Here is an 18,487-nt window from a genome sequence, read left to right as displayed (position 1 = left end):
TTTTATGACTTTGAAGGTAATTTCTGTGTTCAATACTGCAAAATAGCAACAGAGATGCTGCTTTAAGTTCTTCCGTAATGGGTCATGTCAGACCTCAGGACTGCAGCCCAGACTGGTGCTATGAGTCAAAGGAACCAGTCATTGTGAGTCTGCCAGTTAATTTCCAGCTGATTTAACGATGTGGTCATTTCTGCTTGTGGGAGACTCTTTCACTAACGGGCTGTCTAATGGAACAGATGAACCAGATCTGTCAGCTTCTTATTGAGCTTCAGAGGCTGTGCGTCATTAATCACGCTTTGCATGTCAAATGATTGGGAACATGTCCGCTCCAGACTTCTTGTCTGAACTCACATAACCAAAGCCGTGTGCATGCCATTCAGATATTTCAGATAGCTGTGCCTAAGTAGGTCATAACCCATCTTAAACAGAGTGAAGTGGAACATACACTATTACAATTCACTGTATGAGTTTGGACACTAAGAGGCTGTTATACTATGTGACCTGTAACAATTAAATGAAGGGATCTGTGAGAGTGACAGAGGGTGACAGAGGAATAATACCTCAGCCTGCTCATATACAGTGAAATACCTTTTCCTTACGGTATACAAACAGACACACTTTCCAAGTACACACTGACACACAGGAAATATAAGAACACTGAATGCATATTGCTCATTTCTGTGTGCACACCAAACAACAGGACTGGATTATTTCCCCTTGCAGTTGATGGATAGCAAGAAGCTCGACTAGGTTTCATTGCAAGTAGTCATGCCATTAAAACACAGTCAGAGGTACATTTAGCCTCACCATTTCATTTAAATTGTCACATATTGTGAATATAAATCCATGTCCTATACAAAGGATAGATAGCTGCAAAGGTTAATGTATTGTTCATCAATTTAAGATGATTTTTTTCTTCGTACAGTCAAATCAGAAACATAATAAACCAGTAAATATATAAGCAGAATTTTTTAAAGTAATGTTTCACAGATCCAACTTACAACCTGAAGCCTGACCTTTCCCAGAATGCAAAAGGTTTTATTTGGCACTCATCCTTAACACCTTCAGCTGTCCTCACTGTTACCATGCTCACCACAACAAACATGGCCGCAGATGGACTTGTTGCTATGCAAGAGCATAGTCCAAACTACCTAAAGCATACATGACGAGACCATATGCCGTCATCGACACGTTGACCAGTAATTCTACTAATTAAAAGGTAGAAACACGCAGAGAACCATCCTAACATGAAACAATTTGAGAAGTTGATACCATGTTACAGAGTTAGTTATTCTGCACAACTGATTGAAACATCTTGAATACAACGCTGACTGACAGAGAAGCTGACCAGCAACAGCTTTATAAAGTGAAACAGAAATACAGCAAGACCTTTTTAATCTCAGGTTCGATAAAGGCAGAACATCACTACATACTGCTGTTAGTGAGCAACTTGGTAGTGATGGAAAGATCAGTACTGCTTCCCTCTGCTGGTTATGTAAAAGAAGGCTGCATGGTAGTAAAAAAAAAAATCATGCATGGCATTGTAGTCATGTTTAATTACTTTTGCTGTATTGTTTTATTTGATTGCCTCTGCATTCCCCTTGCCAGCAAATGTGCCAAGTAAATCCATTGCACAAAAAAGAAACGTCTAAATTGTGTGGCAAATGCAGTCTTGGCAAAAATCTATTAGAATAATTAAACAAAAGCACATGTTTCACTATAAAAATAAATGAAGTTAAGTTTGACTTACCATTATTTAGTTCTACCAAATAAATTAAGTATACCTTATAATATCGACATATATATTACGATAAAAAAAATAATTCAACAAGATCTACGAAAATAGTTGAATTTCTGCAGAAACATTACGTTTTGACCACCGCAATATAAGAAACTACATATCCCACAATGCAGCGGTGAAATGAAGCGGCAGTGGAGGCGGCACGTTCAGACTTTGTTGAACAGTTTTGCGCGCTGCCGATTCTACGCGTGTTGGTGTGTGTGCGTGCGTGATTTGTGCAGTTCAGACGAGCAGCTCTGCTAAACGGATTATTAGTAACCTTGAGGGTGATAAAACATAAACCATGGCTGCTAACGGTTCACCAACTGCTTTGGCCAGATTGTCATTCTGCATCTATATTTACTGAGCTGCGGGATGAAGAGCAGAAAACAGAGGTCCGTCAAAGCTGGAGGCAGCAGAAAGAAAGGTAAACTGTAGTTAGGTTAGCTCAACTAACGCTACCTGCTAGTTTAACTAGATTAACGACCTGCTATAGCTCAACTACCTGCTCGTTTAACGTAACTAGTTAGTTCAACTACCTGCTAGTTAGCTACGTTAGTAGCTAGGTTAGCTGTTCGTGTCAGCTGTCAGTCTCACGTCATTAGCATACCAGTTAATGTTATGTTAAGTTAATGCCTCTCACTTTCTCTTGGTTTGTGTTGTCAATGTTGTTAACGTCAAGCATCTGTTTATTAACGTGTTACGCTGTTTTCAGGTTTGACAAACGATGCTAAAAGCGAAGTGTAACATAATTCTTCGCGTAGAAGAAACTATTGGCGTTAGTATCAACTGTTTAATGTGTGTTTTAAAAATCCAATGTTGGTGTTTCCTGCTGTGTAGTTTAAAACTTCCCAGCATGTGTTGTTGATAGTGCTGCCCTATGGCGAGGTATGATGCTTTGCTGGTTACATGAATATTGAATTGTAATTGTGAAACACTTTTATCAAAGTATTCAATACTTAGTGTGTTTAGACCTTGATGATAAGCTTTAGGGGCTTTAGTGTTTCTGATGCATTTCCAGCACTGAGGTGAAATTATGTGGAAACGTGTCAGTATTTCTTGTAAGCAGTGTCTGCACGTTTGCAAAATCACATGTACAAGTGTCAAGTGGAATTTCATGCCATTCAACTGTGTTTTCGCTCCTATTCCTCAAAACAAAAAAGCCAACATTGAGCTAAGATCTGCAGCAAATGCCACTGATTACTTGTCCTATTTTATGGTTATCTCTGATGTATCTTCATTTTGTACAAAACAACTCTTTGCAGTACCCAGCGACGTGTCCCCCACCACCAGCCTCCCTCCTCTTGTCGAGGGCCAGCTAAGATGCTTCCTGCGAGTAACAATAAGCCGAGTATTATGGACAGTTCACAAGCCTCCACCTGCCACATTCATCAGGCTGCGCTGGTGGGGAGAGTCTTCCAACGGGACACACTTCTTTCCGAGAGATGGATCCCATCCGTCTCAGAAGACCATTAAGACCACATCCCGCTTCCCCATCCGATGTGGGCCAAAGCAGTTCACCTCATATCTGACAGGTAACTAAGAAGGCCTTGATATGTTTACAATTCAAATGTTGTTTGAAATCAGCCACTAATCTGTCTTTGATGAACAGATATGGTGACACTGGTGCTGGACGTTCTGACAAAACCTGATCATCTGCCGATCGCTCGGGCTGAGGTTGCGGGTATCTCTCGTCTCTCTCTGTCATACCCCATCAGTGGATTTTATACCCTTGTATCTCCGACATCTGAGAAGCTGGGAGAGTTACAGGTGAGTGGAAACCTGAATTGACATTGAGCCGCCAACCGCATTTGTCCATGTTTGATATACTGAAGTGTAGTGGTGCAATGGATCATCAAAAGTCACGGTTTGGATCATATCACAGATCGGAGTCACGGATCGAATCACAGATCCTTTTTTTTTTTTTAAAGCATACATGTCAATGTCCTGATTACACATTTGACTGTATATTGACAGATAACAATTGTCAGTAAAACTTTATTTCACATTGCGGTGGTTAACGTTAACTGTGTAATTCATCTATGGTTCACGTGCATGCCGAACCGCGAGGGGTGATCCGTACCAATTACGGATCAACCGTAGTCCCTTACACCGCTACTGAAGTGTAGTGAATAGGGTGACGTGCGTTAGGTGACAATTCATCTTTACCGACTGCAGCGTTGATGTTTTGTAGCTGCGACTTTTTTTGTGACTGTGGCCTTAACCTATGTAGGGACAAAAGAGCATCACAAGGAATGTTGAAAGGCACATGAACCTTACACATTGGAAGCATTATGCCTTTTAAAACCTCTTAAGCCTATTCACATACTTGTATCCACTTGTATATCTGTTTAGTGTTTAGGGGGCATTCAGTAATTTTGAACACACCGCCCAGTTCTGTTTCTGATCATCATTTAAAATTGTGGCATTGACAAACAAACGTTTGATTTTATTGAGCACCCCCATTGTAATGTTCAAGGTTTTATAATTTTGCACCCGCAGTAGTAAACCACATCTTAGGTTTTTCTTTTCTTTTTCTCAGGTTTCCCTTAATTTGGAGCCTCTTACAGAAGCCTATGACAGCAGCAGCTCAGGTCCCGTCACAGATATCAGCATTGAACGACCGCAGATCCCCACACTGACGGTGCCCTCACAGCCCAGATCGCTCTCAGTTGGCAGTGGTAAAGAATCAGCTGGGAGCAGCAGTGGAAACACTCCAAGGTGCAAAGTTGTTGCTGTTGTAATGTTGCCATTCATAATCAAATGTCGGTGTGTTGTAATAAGAGCCTACTGGTAGTACCTTTTTAAATCTGAGCATAATAGTTTTAATGTATATCTTGCTTTAATATTTTCAGAGGGAAAGACCACTTATATTTCCAAAATGCCCAGAAAGACAAAGAAGAGTCACTGGAGAATCAGATGCCGACAACAAACAGATCTCCGAACACTCAAACTGCTGTGAATCCTTCAAGTCAGGAGTCTTGTAGCCAAACAACCACTGATATCCTGTCAGGTTGGTTGCAGCCCGACTAAACATCAGGTGTACATACAGTAAACAATAAACACACAAAATGGACTGTCTCTTTACAAAATCCAAACGTTTTCTCTCATCTCAGTTATTCTGGAGCGTGGGAACAAGCTCAGAAATGCTATGGTGGTATCAGCTTTGAAATGTGACATGGATTCTGCCCCGGCTCTGAAAGACACCCCACTACCTCTCCCAAAGGATAACATCCTGCCACCTTCCAAGTTTGTGTTTCAAAAGTTTGTAAAAGAAACAACAACAAAGTTTTCTATCATCATTATAATTCACATTCTATAATACTTAATTCCTTTGTCTACAGACCCTTCCCTTCTCCCTCTGGGGGGTTTCTTCAAAATATTCTTCATGCTGATTCAACTCTCAAGCACTCTGATGATGTTGCTGTAATCTCAGATCACAGTTTAGACGGTCCTGTTGACATGGACAACAGAGCTGTGGAGCTGCTCCTCGGCAGGTACTTAAAGTGCACATCTACTTCCAGAGATGACAGGAAATGTAAGCATTTTTTTTTCCTTCAAGATCTGTACTCTTTCTTTCTTTTTTGTTTAGCTTAAACACATCTCCTCTGCATCTCTGGGATGGAGATGGCTCCTTCCCTGAATCTCTGTCTGGCCATAGCAGTGTGTGTGGGGATAGTGAGCTCAATGATCCACAATATGATCAGAGTTTACTGGAAAATTTGTTCTACAAAACACCTGTAAGTAGCCTATTTTCTGATGATTCTCAGGGGGAATTTGTGTAATAAAACAGTCGGAATTCTTGATTATTTTTTTTGTCTTTTAGATGTCAGATATCAGACCAAACGACACTGAGTCGGATGGCCAAGGAACAGTGTCCTCAAGTAAAAAACAGCTGACGCAGTCTTCACCCAGGGTTACTGGAGGGTAAGGGCCTTTACATGCTCTTTAAAGGGCAGCTTTGGTATTTTCAACCATGACTCTTATTTTCCTTTTTTTCTTATTTTTTTTTGTCTGAGTGACTAATGGAGACAACATTTTTTGAAATTGGTCCAGTATTGCAGGAGATAAACTGGTCGCAACGTAATCATGTCCTCACTGTCAATTTACGTCCACTAAAGTGGACAGGCTCGGATTGTTGTGATAAGTGCACAGACTATACAGAGATTGAGTGGGAGGTGGGTCGGCCTGTGTCATCCAATGTTTTTCATCCCTCCACCTTCAAAAGTAGCCACTCTAAAAGGGCACCACGTCTTCTCCCTGAGGTAGTAATTGATTGACATATATAAATGAGCCAGGAAAGAATTTCCTTCTGCAAAGAATGCTGAAGGAAATTGACCAGTTTAATAAACCATTTACATGGGATGTATGGGATACACACAAGATACCAGGATATAGACCAGATTTACACCACAAAACAAAACATACAGTATGAGAATAAACTAAATGTAAACATACCACTTTATGTACATTTAAGACACTTATTCATCGTATTTTGACTGTGTGCAGTTCAAACTCAGAGCCTCAGCGGTCTGCAGATGCTGGTGGTATTCCTCCTGGCGTTAGTGCAGAGCTGTTGACTTTGCTCAGTTTGATCAGACTGGTGAGAGTGACCATCGACTCTCTGACCGTACCTACAACCACCACACCGAGAAAGACCTCAAGCAAAGGGAAACCTCCTCGACCGTTGCCCAGCAAGAAGTGGTGGGTGAAGCATTTAACATAATTTTGATCTAATTTTAACATCACATTGCAGTTATCAGTAAAAACAGCCTGTGCTATCTCCTCTCTTTTTCATTAGCACATATTTTATTGAGTACTCGTTCCCAATGGCCTCCACTTCCAGTCGACATGATCGTACTAAGAGTGGAGATGGAGAGGTGACCAGAGCTGTTGCCAGTAAAGTCACAGGAGGAAGTATGACCTGTTACAATCTGCCTTATTGAAACCTACCTGAGTGAAAAACACTGGTACGGGTTTGTGAGTGTGACCTGACACACTCTTCTGTGTGTTTTAGGGGTGAAGTTCCATCAGCACTCTGTGTTTCCTGTCCACTTTAGTAAAGCAACTGTGAAAAAATGGTGGGGAACTGAACTGATTTTCAAGGTTTACTCACGAAAGATCGGCCAAAAGAAAGTAAGTACCTACCTTTTGTTATTCTTATGTAAGTTTTTCTTGGAATAACAAATTATAATGTTCAATCGTTCGCACAAGTTCTTGTCTAGAGCTTCCATGTAAAACAAATGAAACGCACTTCCTGTTTCTAATAAAAGCCAACACACACAGTTAGACATTGACTGAATAAAATACCTTGAAGAATGAAGTGGTGGTGGTGACCTTGGTTTCTCTTGTTTTCAGCCGGTTCCCATCGGCAAGGCAGTTCACCCGCTGCGCTGTCTGCTGCAGAGCAAGCAGCTGAGTCAGTCTGTCGTCTTACCTGTGCAGAGTGTAGAAGGAAACGGGGAAACACAGGAGATTGGACCTCTCAAGGTAATATACTTTCTTTTTCTTTTTTTGCCCATGATTTTATGTTTACAAGCCTGATATGTGTTATTCAAGTGTCATAACACTATTATTTTTCTCAGGTTTCACTAGAACTTGTTAGAGACAACACAGATTTCCCTTCTGAAAAAAGTAGAAGCAAGGTGGCTCAGAGAGACACCTCGCCTTCACAAACTGCACCCAGTCCACAGAAGGAGACCATCTCCAGGTCTCAACATGCTGACATTGACAGGAAGGAGTTACCTGATCACTCCTTTGAAGATCCCAGGCTGACTGTTTGGACTCTTCAGAAACCCTTGAAAGAACCCTCTCCCCATCCCGGCGTCCACACATCTCCTGGTATATCACGGCAGCAGGTGGAGGAGGACTCTGAGGTCCTGCTGCACACGTTACTCATGGTGCCAGATGGAAAGAACTTCAACTGTGGGCCCATGCAGGCTCCAAACGTGTACTTGAATTGTAAACTCTGGTGTGATGAGACGGCGAGATCTGTCATCAGCTGGAGTCAGGCAAATCCCTGTTTTAACTTTGTTCAGGTTAGCCCAGGAGATCAAATCTTCTAACCATCTTTATATTTTTTTATCTGGCTAGAAAAGGAGCAAAATGCTCCTACTTTGTAAATGCAGAATCCCAGTGACCCATATGATTTTTTGTTTTCTCCATCCCTTGTTTCAGGTGACGCCTGTGGCCTTAACAACTAAGCTGCTACAGCGGATGAAGAATAATGTGATGGTAATCGAGGTGTGGCAGAAGACGGGAAGTTCAGGGCAGGATCGACTCCTCGGCATAGTTAAACTCCCTCTCCACCAGTTCTACATGTCATTTAGGCAAGTCGTAGAGAGACAACACATTTTCTTAGGATCTTTAAATGTGTGATTAAGTATGAATTGACTCAATAAGGTCACAAGATATTTCCAGTGTTACTGGCAACTTTTATCGGGAAATTAGAGTAAACGAGTAGTAATTAGTCATTCGTTCAACAGAAAATGTATTTACAACTTTTTGATATTTGGGGATCTTTCACATCCTCTTTTATGCAACCTGCCCTCCGGGAGGCACTATAGTACTCAACTTCTTGAATTGCTAGAATGAAACTCCAGGAATGTTTCCACCACAAATTAAACTACACACACATTTTAAATGTGAACTCAAACCTGCCACAGTGAGGATGTATGTGAGACTAGTAACACTCCTCTCTGTTTTTCTTCCCTCCAGAGATCCAAAGATCACCCACCTTCTTCTTCAAGCACAGTACCCTGTTTTAGGGGTAGACTGCTACATGCCAGTCATTGATGTATTCTCAGGTAGTTGTAAAGGACACCTCCGGGTTGTTTTGGCGATGGGCCGATCAGAGCAAATAGTTGCACTCCAGCGAACTAGGGATGAAGATTACGACTGCTTGTCTCATCTCACGAGACCAGTTCATCTGCTTGATCACCAGCCTCATTCACAAACAAAGGTCTGTGTTAATTTATGTGACATAATGCTCAAATTATTTTCTGTATGTGTTCTTGTCAAACTACATGAAGGAAAGGAAGGAGGAAAATACAGTGTAAAGCACTTTTCATCACTGAAAACGTCCCTGAAAATGATCTCTAGAAAACAGTGGAAACCCTGAAGTTCTTTGGGAATTTATTTGCTGATGCACAATAAAGTACTCAATCTATGAAGTAAAAAAACAAATCTATATCTATTTAGATATTTAAAAATGACTTGAGTATGTGTGAAGCGTGTTAGCCTGTTTTTGTTTGATTCATGTGGATTATTTGAGATCATACTGTCATGAAAATGTTCACCACTCAAATCTCATACTAACATCATCTGAAAAGGCTCAGACTCATTGAATTTGTACATTGCTGTTCTGTATATGTTTGTGTGTAGGTTTGTCAGCTAAGAAATGTCACATCTGTCAACTAAGTGTATGTTGTCTTTGTTTCTCTTGTGTTTCCCCCTCAGGTGACAGCAGTGCAAGAGGAAACCATGAGAGAGCATCTGTTTGTGATGAGAGTGGAGAAAATCAATGGGCTTACACCACTGCAGTCCACTGTTTGGGGTGAGGCTGACTGCTACGTCCAGTACAGTTTCCCCTGTCAGGAGGGGGACCCTGCTGCAAAATTGGACCAAAGCCTCATAGAGAGTAGTAAGGCTATTTTATAGTATAAAACCTTCATCATAAAGAATTTCCCAAGATGTTTTTCCTCCCTCTGCGTCAGTCTGACCTGTATCTCCTGTATCTAGGCGTGAATCTGAAGCCGTTTCGTACCACCACCACTCTCTGTGTCCCTGACCCGATGTTTGGACACACTGAGACTCATGTGCTTGTGGCTCCTGAAGGAGTTCCAGTTCAGAGGCTGCTGCTCAGCTGTCTTTCTAGTCAAGGCCTACGCAGTGGAGGGGGTGTCCAGTTTGAAGTCTGGTGCAGGTTTGTGGTTGTTATTGAAATTCCATATCTTAATATGGCTTAATATTTACTGGTTTCATATATAGGATTGTGTGTCTGTAGATATTATTATCCAAACGTTCGAGACCAGCTTGTGGCCAAAGGAATGCTTCCATTGTCCAAGCTGTGTGCCATGGTCACCATGCAGAGACAGCATCCTGAAGAGGCTCAGATGTTCTCCCTGCCTCTGATTCCCAGGACAGACAGTCCCACAAGACATCAGGCTCAGCCCTCAGGTACACAGACACTATGACAATAGCATAATGCATTGACACGTTTAGTATCTTAAAAGTTGTGGCTGATCTGTTGTGTTTCTCAGGCTTACTAGATGTGTGCGTTCGGTACAAGCACCGACCAGTGAGACCTGAAGGTCAGACGGGTAAAGGAGCTGCCTCTCGTGTTGTGACACTCGTGGTTCAGGTGCACAGAGCATCAGGTCTGCAGGCCGCAGCAAGGTACGTCTCTACCACTGTCCTATTCGGAGCTTTATTTGATTTTATGTAATGGAAATTTTGTTTGCTAGAGTAAATATGTGTGAAACTTTTCCTTAGTGTGATGACAACTGAGCAGTTTCTGGGTCTGAATACATTTTTTTTAAACGTGTAGGGGGGAAGGTAGAAAAAGTTGTTAAGAGTTAAATAATTAATTGAATTACTCTTTAAGATCAGTTACTGTAGTTTAATGAGTTAGTGCTCTAACGGCTGACACTTCTGCCACTAGCCTAATTACATTGAAAGAGAAATAGTTTTTCAACTGCAAGTTTTGAGATCAACAAATGAAGTGACGTTTACCTCCTGTAATTGTCTGAGAGCAAATGTTTCAGCAGCAGAGATTTCAAAACCTCACAGCATCACACAGAAAGTATTTGCATATGTCTTATGCAAATTCACAGATACTGCCTCAATGCCTTTAGTCTGCTATGTGCTACTGTCTTTCTGTTGAAGGGTTTTATCAGACCAAGATGAAAGATTCAGCTACTTTGCCGAGGTTGGAGTGAACTCATACATCACAGTCGAGCTGCCCTTCTTGCCTGAGAGTGACAGGAGGTGCACCCGCATAGCCGCCAGGACCTTCTGCCCGGAGTTTGACCACCACATGGAGGTATCCTGTGATCTGCTGTTTCTGAGGAGCAGTGGAGAAACCAGCAGCTTGGCTGAGCAGCTGGAGGAAGCCTCTGCTGTCTTCACTGTCTGGAACAGAGACAGTCGCAAAGGTTTATAAAGCTTATTTTATTTTATTTATCACAATTACCTACTGATGTAAATGTTACAAATTTATAAAATTCTAATTTTTTTTTGTGATATGTTTGGCTACTGTCCCCATTTTTACATCTAGTTGTTCCACAATTAATTATTTGTATTTGTTAAAAAACATATTTTGTAGAAGCAGTCATTTTTCAAATGTTAGTCAATAATATCTGTAAGTTACTAATTTGTGTTGTGATATTTGTTTCAGCAGTGCACACTTATAAACCTAAGGATGTGGTGTTGGGCACAGTGAAAATACCTCTTGCTGATCTTCTCCATAAAAGAACAGGTACGCTGCACTCTCGGTGAATGCTGGGTCCAATAGTTTTTTTCTGACAAAAACAGTCATTTTTGTTTCTTTTTCCAAATATCAAGGTATTTCTGGCTGGTTTGGAGTGTATTCACCTCAGGAAACAAGTTCTTCTCAGCACCAGCACATCTTGGTCGGGGGCCTCGAGATCTCCGCCAACTTCGCCCACCACTCAGACAGGGAAAGAGTCATTAAAGCTGCTCAGGGTTTGAGCTGGAAAATGGCCGAGAATGAAATGCAAGTTGATGAAGAAGCTTGGGGAGGCGGCATGAGAAAAATATCTTTGACTTTCTCGATGCCCAGAGCATGGATCCCTGTCCACTGCTTGCTTCTGCCGGGCCTCAGTGAACTGGAGCGCTCTACCTACTGCTACTTCAGGTACAAGTTCTACGACCAGGATGCCTTCTGCTCCCAGATGAAACACCCCTCTGTTGAGGAGGGAGGCCAGGCCACGGTGGCTTTCCAGGAAAGTGCAACTGTGGAGCTGAAGAGCACTCAGCCCTTGTTGTGGTATCTTCGAGAGGAAAAGCTGGAGGTTCAGGTGTGGGTTGCTTTCACAAAAGACAAAACCCAAAGGCCCCGAGACACAGACCGACTGGTGGGTTCAGTGTTTGTCGACCTGTCCTCTCTTGCAAAGACACCCACGCAGAAGCTTAGAGTCAGTGGTAAGAGATTACTGCTTGTGTTATATACTTTAACTGTTTATTATTGCTGTAGTAACTTTATGGCTGTATTTCTTTACAGGAGTGTATCCGCTGTTCAGACGCTCAGCAGCAGATCTACAAGGGGCTGCTCTCAGGGTGCACATCACTTTGACGGCAAGTTCTGTCCCTGTGGAAGTGGGGACAGTCCCTGCTGGAGTTGACCCCCAAGTGGACTCGGACAGCCAGGGGGAGCTCTTATCAGAAAGGATTGAAGCAGCAGATCGAGACCCCTCGCCCGCTACACCCAAAACATCACAAAGCAGACACATGAACATATCCTCCAGAACAACTCCAGACATCACATCGGTGCAACACACAGGAATGAGCATGGATGAATCTTTCCCTGTGACTGTTGCAGTGGACCGTGCCATGCACCTGAATCTGAAGGGTGAGCTTGTGACCTGAAGTTTAGTTTTTTTTTAACATACGTTATCATTGATAATAACGATGTGTGTTCTGTTTCTCTGGCAGGCTGTCCCTTAGCAGAGCGCAGTGAAGGGTCACCATGCTGCTGTGTTTCGTACGTCACTGCAGACTCTGCTGAACATGTGACCACAGCTGTCATAGCCAATGCTGACTGCCCTGTGTGGGACCATCAACATGAGTGCAGGTCGAGTTATATAACAGACATTACCTAAAATCTTGGAGGAGATCTATGAACAATCACATATCAGGCTGATGATTTGTATCAACTTTACAGGCTTTCGAAGCAGCTACTTGTTGATCCACAACAGTCCCTCGTGTTCAAAATCTGGCACAAAGGAGGTACAGGAAGCAGTTTCACTTTACATATTACATTGATCTGCTTGATATATCAATTCCCTCTTGGGTTGTTTTTCTTCCAAAGGGACCAAGAGGGTTGTTGGATTTGCCTCTGTCGACCTGTCCCCCTTAGTCTGTGGGTTCCAGTCGGTGTGTGGTTGGTACAACATCACAGACTTCAGTGGCCAGTGTCACGGCCAGATTAAAGTGTCCATCACTCCACAGAAGGGGGTCCAAGATCTCAGGGAACAGAGAAAAACTCTGAATGAAGAAGCTTCCAAAAGTTCACCGGTGAGAGAAAGTATTCATTCATACAGTAAAATAACAAAACCACTTGTTTATGTCTAATTGTAATCATGATGGATGTTTTTTATTAGCAGGCGTTATTCCAGGCACTGCCTCTCAGCTACCATACCACAGCCACATACAGCAGCTTCCCCTCTCACATCAGCCGATACCCCGAGCAGAAGATCTCGTCACCGGACCACATGGACAGGCTGTTCTCTGAAAGGTTTGTAGAACACACAGCATAGACTGTATACAATATGGCCGTTTTTGTACTAGGCTGTAAACCAGTTTATTTCTGCTGTAAAGTTGGGATTTTTAACGTGGAGGTCTATGGGGTCTATATTAACTCACTTTTGGATCCCCCTCCCTCTGCTGGCCATTTGAAGAACTGCAGTTGTTGGCCCTTTAGCGCTGGCTTAATTTCTCAGGACCAGAATTTGTAGCTTAACGATTACATTTTCAGTCAGTCAAAGCATTCCAATATGCTGAAAAAAGCCTCCACATTGTATAGATTCATCGTCTGTACTTCTGTTCAGGTCAAGTGAGAGTGACCGCCACTTTGAGCACATGGACAAAGTTCGTCATTACCATCAGAGTCTGCAGGAGCAAACGGCAGCTCATTCCGTCTGTAGCAGCAGTGCTGCTGACATCAATCCCTCCAGCTCATTTCTGTTTTCAACACTCAGGTATCATTCCACAGATATACCGGCCATTGAAATTCCAGTGATTTGTTTGATTCTTCATATTATTTTTTTACATCAGCTTTGACTATACACCTCATTGTTTTAACAGGAAAAAACTAAGTGAGCTGGACAACATCCAGAGATACTTCAGCCGTAAGATTTCAACACCCATATTCCCGTCCATGAGTGAGCAGGACTGTCACGCCAAGCATGAGGAACAGAGGGACACGGAGACTGACACATGCCAGCTTCTTCTCAAGTCCAACCACCTAGTTGGACAAGTCAACAATATCACTAGTGGTGAGCTCTTTTAAATTCTTAAGGGGTCCACTTAATGGTTCTGAAATTACCAGCAATGTTTTCTGTCAGAAGATCTCAAGTGAGATCATTTTAGAATGTAAAACTGTTATAAATGGCGGTATCTTTTTTCTTAAAAGTCAAATATATTTTCATCATTTAAAGATCATTCTTGGCAGGTTAAGCAGCTTTATTGTAGTTTACCAAACCTTGGTAGTTGACCCACAGTTCATTGTGGACACAGTCGACTGTAAAAGTCGAAAAGTATTTCCTTAAAAATGACCTTGAATGCACTTATTAACTGTCCTCTTCATACAGGTCTACGAGGAAACCCTCTAGAAACGATTCCCTCAGATCCCCAGAGCAGCTCAACAACTTCCTCTGTTGGAGACAACAACCCACAGACTCTCCCTGAGATTATCTCCAGTCCACCCAGAGCTTCAGATTCTTTCCAAGAAGATGTGTCTCCTCTGCACTCGCCAAAGATGTCTGAAGAGCATACAGACTCTGAGCATGAGGAAGAAAAGGACAGTCGAAACTACAAGGTCACCGTGTCTGAGGATGAAAACGAAGAAGGATCAGATGAAGACGGCACAGGTAGCACACAGGATGAGGAAGCTGATGATGATGAAGATGAAGATTATGAGGAGGTTGTGGTGAAGCCGAGGCATCTCAATGAGGTGACCTCTCTAACAGACAAAACCAGTCCTTGGACCAGCATCATGTCAGACCCCGACCTGATATCTCCTAAGAGCCTGGAGGCGCCAGAGGAGCCATTCCTGAGCGACGATGAGGACGAGAAAAGGCAGATGGTCGCTTGTGACTGTGGTGGACGAGAAGAAAGTGAAAAAAGTGACAGTTTTGATGAATCAGCAGGAGATGTTTCAGACACAGAGAGAGATGGTGAAAGGACTCTACAAGCTTTAGAGGAAAGACGAGCAAAAGAACCCAACAGCCCCAACGAGGAGTCAAGTGACGGAGCTTCATCACCCACTGTACTAAACGTCACTAATGCCCATGATGCTTCATGCTCCGTGGACATCCCACTCCAACCGTATCCTTGATATATATTTTTTGTTGTCTGCCTGTCGATCAGATTAGTTGTTGCTGTTTATTTGTTTTAGAGGATCATTTTAGATCACAGATTCATGGCAAAACTAGTTCAGAGAGCGAATTGTAACGCTCAGAGTCCGTTTGACAAGCAGCTGTAATGTCATGAACAGATGCAGGCAGCCACCCTCTGTCAGTGGTTCTTTGTGTGATTTAGTTGGGAACTGTTTGGTGTAACTGTTAGTTCAGACTTTGTATGTGAAGTTAATGGGAAGATGTCAATTGAGAGAAAGACGCCTCCCCACAAGATGTTTCAACAATGTGTCCTTTTTGGCATTTACCAGCTTCATCGCATGAATCTTTGATTTGAACTGGGATGCCATCATACTATATTTAATTGTTTTTTTAACTTTCAAAATCCAGCTTGGTCGCTTTGGAGGTCCCTAATTTCTTCCTCCCCTCTCACCAACTAGAGGCATCTATGAGAGTCATACGTTTAGCTCCTTCTTTCTCCCAGACGCCCAGTGACCCGGTGAGTATTTTTCAGAGACTCTTCTTCTGGCATTCACACTCGCTCGCTCTCACTCACCTCTCACTGGGTCCCTGAATATCTCTGTTTCAGTTATAACTTCTTTGTATTTAGGAATGCTCTTACAATTCGTACAGTCCTATAGGAAACATGTATTACTTGAATTTTGGACAAATAAGACATTAAGAAATTAAACAAAGTATTACACATAGTCAGTTGACATCAGGGCTAAACTGCCATGCGAAAACCATTAGTTATTATAGATCACTTAGATGACGCATACTGAACCTGTTGAGAATAATGACACTGGACAAACTAAAGCCTGGTGCTCGGGGCCCACCCACTATCTGACTTGTACAAACATTTAAACAAGATGCTGTACATAAGATCATGAGTACATCTGGTTTTCATTGTTTTCTGTCCATTGTTTACACTGCAAAGTAAAATGTGTCATCTATCTGTCCTCATTCGTCTCTATTGCAGTCTTAATGTTTTTCTTGGCCACATTTTCTTTTGACACATTGTACCCGTAGCCCTTAGCTCTGGAAAAGAAGTTGACAAAGTAGCTTAAATGATCATAAGATCAACAGAATAATGTGTGTTTGAGTCCCGTCTGTCACCTCCAGTACACTCTAATTAAGAACACTGCTCTAATGTAACCAGAGGTATTTATTGCCAGAATGAAACACTCCTTCTGCCATGAGTAATAATCCATCCCTAACAGTTTGGCATCAGGCACATTTTGTTCAGCGCACTGCAAAATTGCAACACAACAAAACCAGACCAGTAACAGCTGGTTTGTTTTTTTAAATGGCACATCATGAGTTAAAGGACTCAATACAGAATTCAGAGCGTACCTCAACACATCTCCCAACATGGAGACGGCCGAGCCGGTGGCTAAAAGCGGTGTCAATTGACTATATGGCTCTTTTTAATGAGTATAGTATCTTTATAAAGAAAGGTATACATTGTTGATATTCTGTACAACTGAGGAGGCGAGTAATATGCACACGTTTCCCCAGAGTACTTCCCAGTGTCAAATAGGTCTGCTGGGTTACTCCCACTCAGCTGTAGAGACGGAAATGTACTTCTGTTCATGGATCCAGCTTCAAGGAGGGCGTGGAGATGGAAGGATGCCTGGCTTTGTAGGAAGGGCCTTTTTAAAAAGCCAGTTCTAACTAGTCACTTGTTGCTGTACTACAAGTACTACAGAGAGAAATGCCTGCTAAGCTAAAGAAAGGCTTGCTCTGTTTGAGCAATCACTTGTTACCTAACACCTCAAACACACAGTTTGAGGTGTTAGGTAGCAAGTGATTGCTCAAACAGTAACCTTTGACTTATTACGATGCTTGTTTGTGTTTTAATACACTAGAAAATCATATTCTTTGACTCATTATTTGCTGCAGCACTTACACTGCAGGTATGTTTCTGTTTTGCTCTTTCCAGGGGCCGAGCTCTCAACTTCACAGCATTCCCCATCACAGAGGTCCCCGGCAGCGTCCTAACATGTCGCCATCGTCCATGAAGAAGGAGACGGAAAGAATAGCAAAAATATTTGCGGCTCACTTTGATGACGATCACTAGTACGTGGTGTTTTTTAAGTGTTGTACAGCTCAGTGTTTTTAGATTATGTAAATTAAATGTAACATTTTGTATTTTTATAAATAAATATATACTATTTTCAAAATGTTTTTGTATTTTTACATTGTATTGTTAGGCCCATAATAACCTGCTTCTTGGAACAGGCCTAAGGCAACATTAAGATTCATGTCCTGACTGTTTGAACCTGTGCTTCATTTCTGTTGAGTTAAAGGTGAAATAGCTCAAAAATACATGAAACATTCACCCCGAAGACTTAACTACAGTACACCAGTTTGGTAGCATAAGTGGATATATTGGTAGTTTTAAAATACTGTCTTCAGCTAAATAAGTTTAAGTATGTACGTTTTTTTAGGTGCATTGTAGAATAATACAACAAAATATTAATTCCATGTATATGAGTTCAGCATACGAGTGTCTTTGTGAATTAACTGGATATAAAAGAGGAGCAACACATTCTGTGCATATCACTAGTGATGTGTCCTTTCGTGTCGAGGCTTCGATGCGCGTGGCGAGTAATCCAGGTAGATTTTGGTGAAGCGCGTATCGAGGCTTGTGTCTGACGTACGCGGTGACGTTCGAAGCCTCGCGAGCCGGCCGTACCACCTGACTGATTCAGAACATGGTTTGTGGGTTTGCCGTGCGATTTGAAATATAAGAGGCAGCGAAACTCAATGAATTCCCCCCTTCCTCTCTGTACCCAGCTTTATCTGTTCCTGTGAAAGGGTGTTCTATAAAGCAGGCGAAATAGTCTCAAAAAGCCCAGCACTGTGGAAAAGTTCTTATTTTTATAAAAATGAATAAAATGGAGACATCAACACGGAGCTGAGGCTCGAACCACGGAGCCTCGGACTGAAGGACGGGTATTCTAACCACTGACCCACAGTCACATCACAATCCACGCCCCAATTTGTTTCCAATTTCACTTCTGACCCCGCCATTATATCATAAAGATAGACACAATATTACAAAGTTAATAATGGATGTGTTGGCGTCACAAACATCATTCTTTCAATTCAAAGCTTCACACACCAAGTGTCGTTATGATCGCTCTGCCTGTTTTACATTTATTGTCCACTTGAGGCGCAGTAGAGCAGATGAAGCCCCATGAAGCTTCGGCCCGTGAGCGAACCAATTGGATGGACAGCGTCAAAGCTTCAGGAAGCTTCATCTCGCCATCACTACATATCACACAGACGGTGGTGCGCTGAGCAGACCTCTGTTGTGTCCATTACTAATGTCTAGTGGTGTGTGATGGGGTTGAACCGGTTTTAAAAGCAGCGGCACAAAACTTAC

At 42.3% G+C, this 18,487-nt stretch overlaps 1 protein-coding gene across 1 annotated transcript; it reads left to right on the top strand.

The window, feature by feature from the left end:
• Nucleotides 1-2,155: 2,155 nt before the first annotated feature.
• On the top strand, nt 2,156-17,203 carry c2cd3 (C2 domain containing 3 centriole elongation regulator; the record flags this gene model as incomplete). Its single annotated transcript, XM_079225504.1, has 33 exons — nt 2,156-2,207; nt 3,046-3,315; nt 3,393-3,550; nt 4,323-4,501; nt 4,636-4,793; nt 4,897-5,029; nt 5,125-5,277; nt 5,373-5,520; nt 5,607-5,707; nt 6,290-6,484; nt 6,582-6,697; nt 6,798-6,916; nt 7,139-7,270; nt 7,366-7,818; nt 7,958-8,109; nt 8,498-8,741; nt 9,239-9,422; nt 9,521-9,704; nt 9,786-9,958; nt 10,042-10,177; nt 10,667-10,935; nt 11,178-11,258; nt 11,345-11,944; nt 12,024-12,371; nt 12,455-12,593; nt 12,684-12,748; nt 12,831-13,036; nt 13,126-13,256; nt 13,570-13,719; nt 13,826-14,016; nt 14,332-15,067; nt 15,487-15,595; nt 17,039-17,203. The coding sequence occupies 33 exons, from the start codon at nt 2,156-2,158 to the stop codon at nt 17,174-17,176; spliced, it is 6,603 nt and encodes a 2,200-aa protein (XP_079081630.1). The 3' UTR covers nt 17,177-17,203.
• Nucleotides 17,204-18,487: the final 1,284 nt, after the last annotated feature.

This window comes from Taurulus bubalis (genome assembly GCF_910589615.1).
Source record: "Taurulus bubalis genome assembly, chromosome: 10".
Lineage (NCBI taxonomy): Eukaryota > Metazoa > Chordata > Actinopteri > Perciformes > Cottidae > Taurulus > Taurulus bubalis.
The sequence above is the reverse complement of the archived record's forward strand: the minus strand, read 5'-3'. Positions and strand labels throughout refer to the sequence as shown.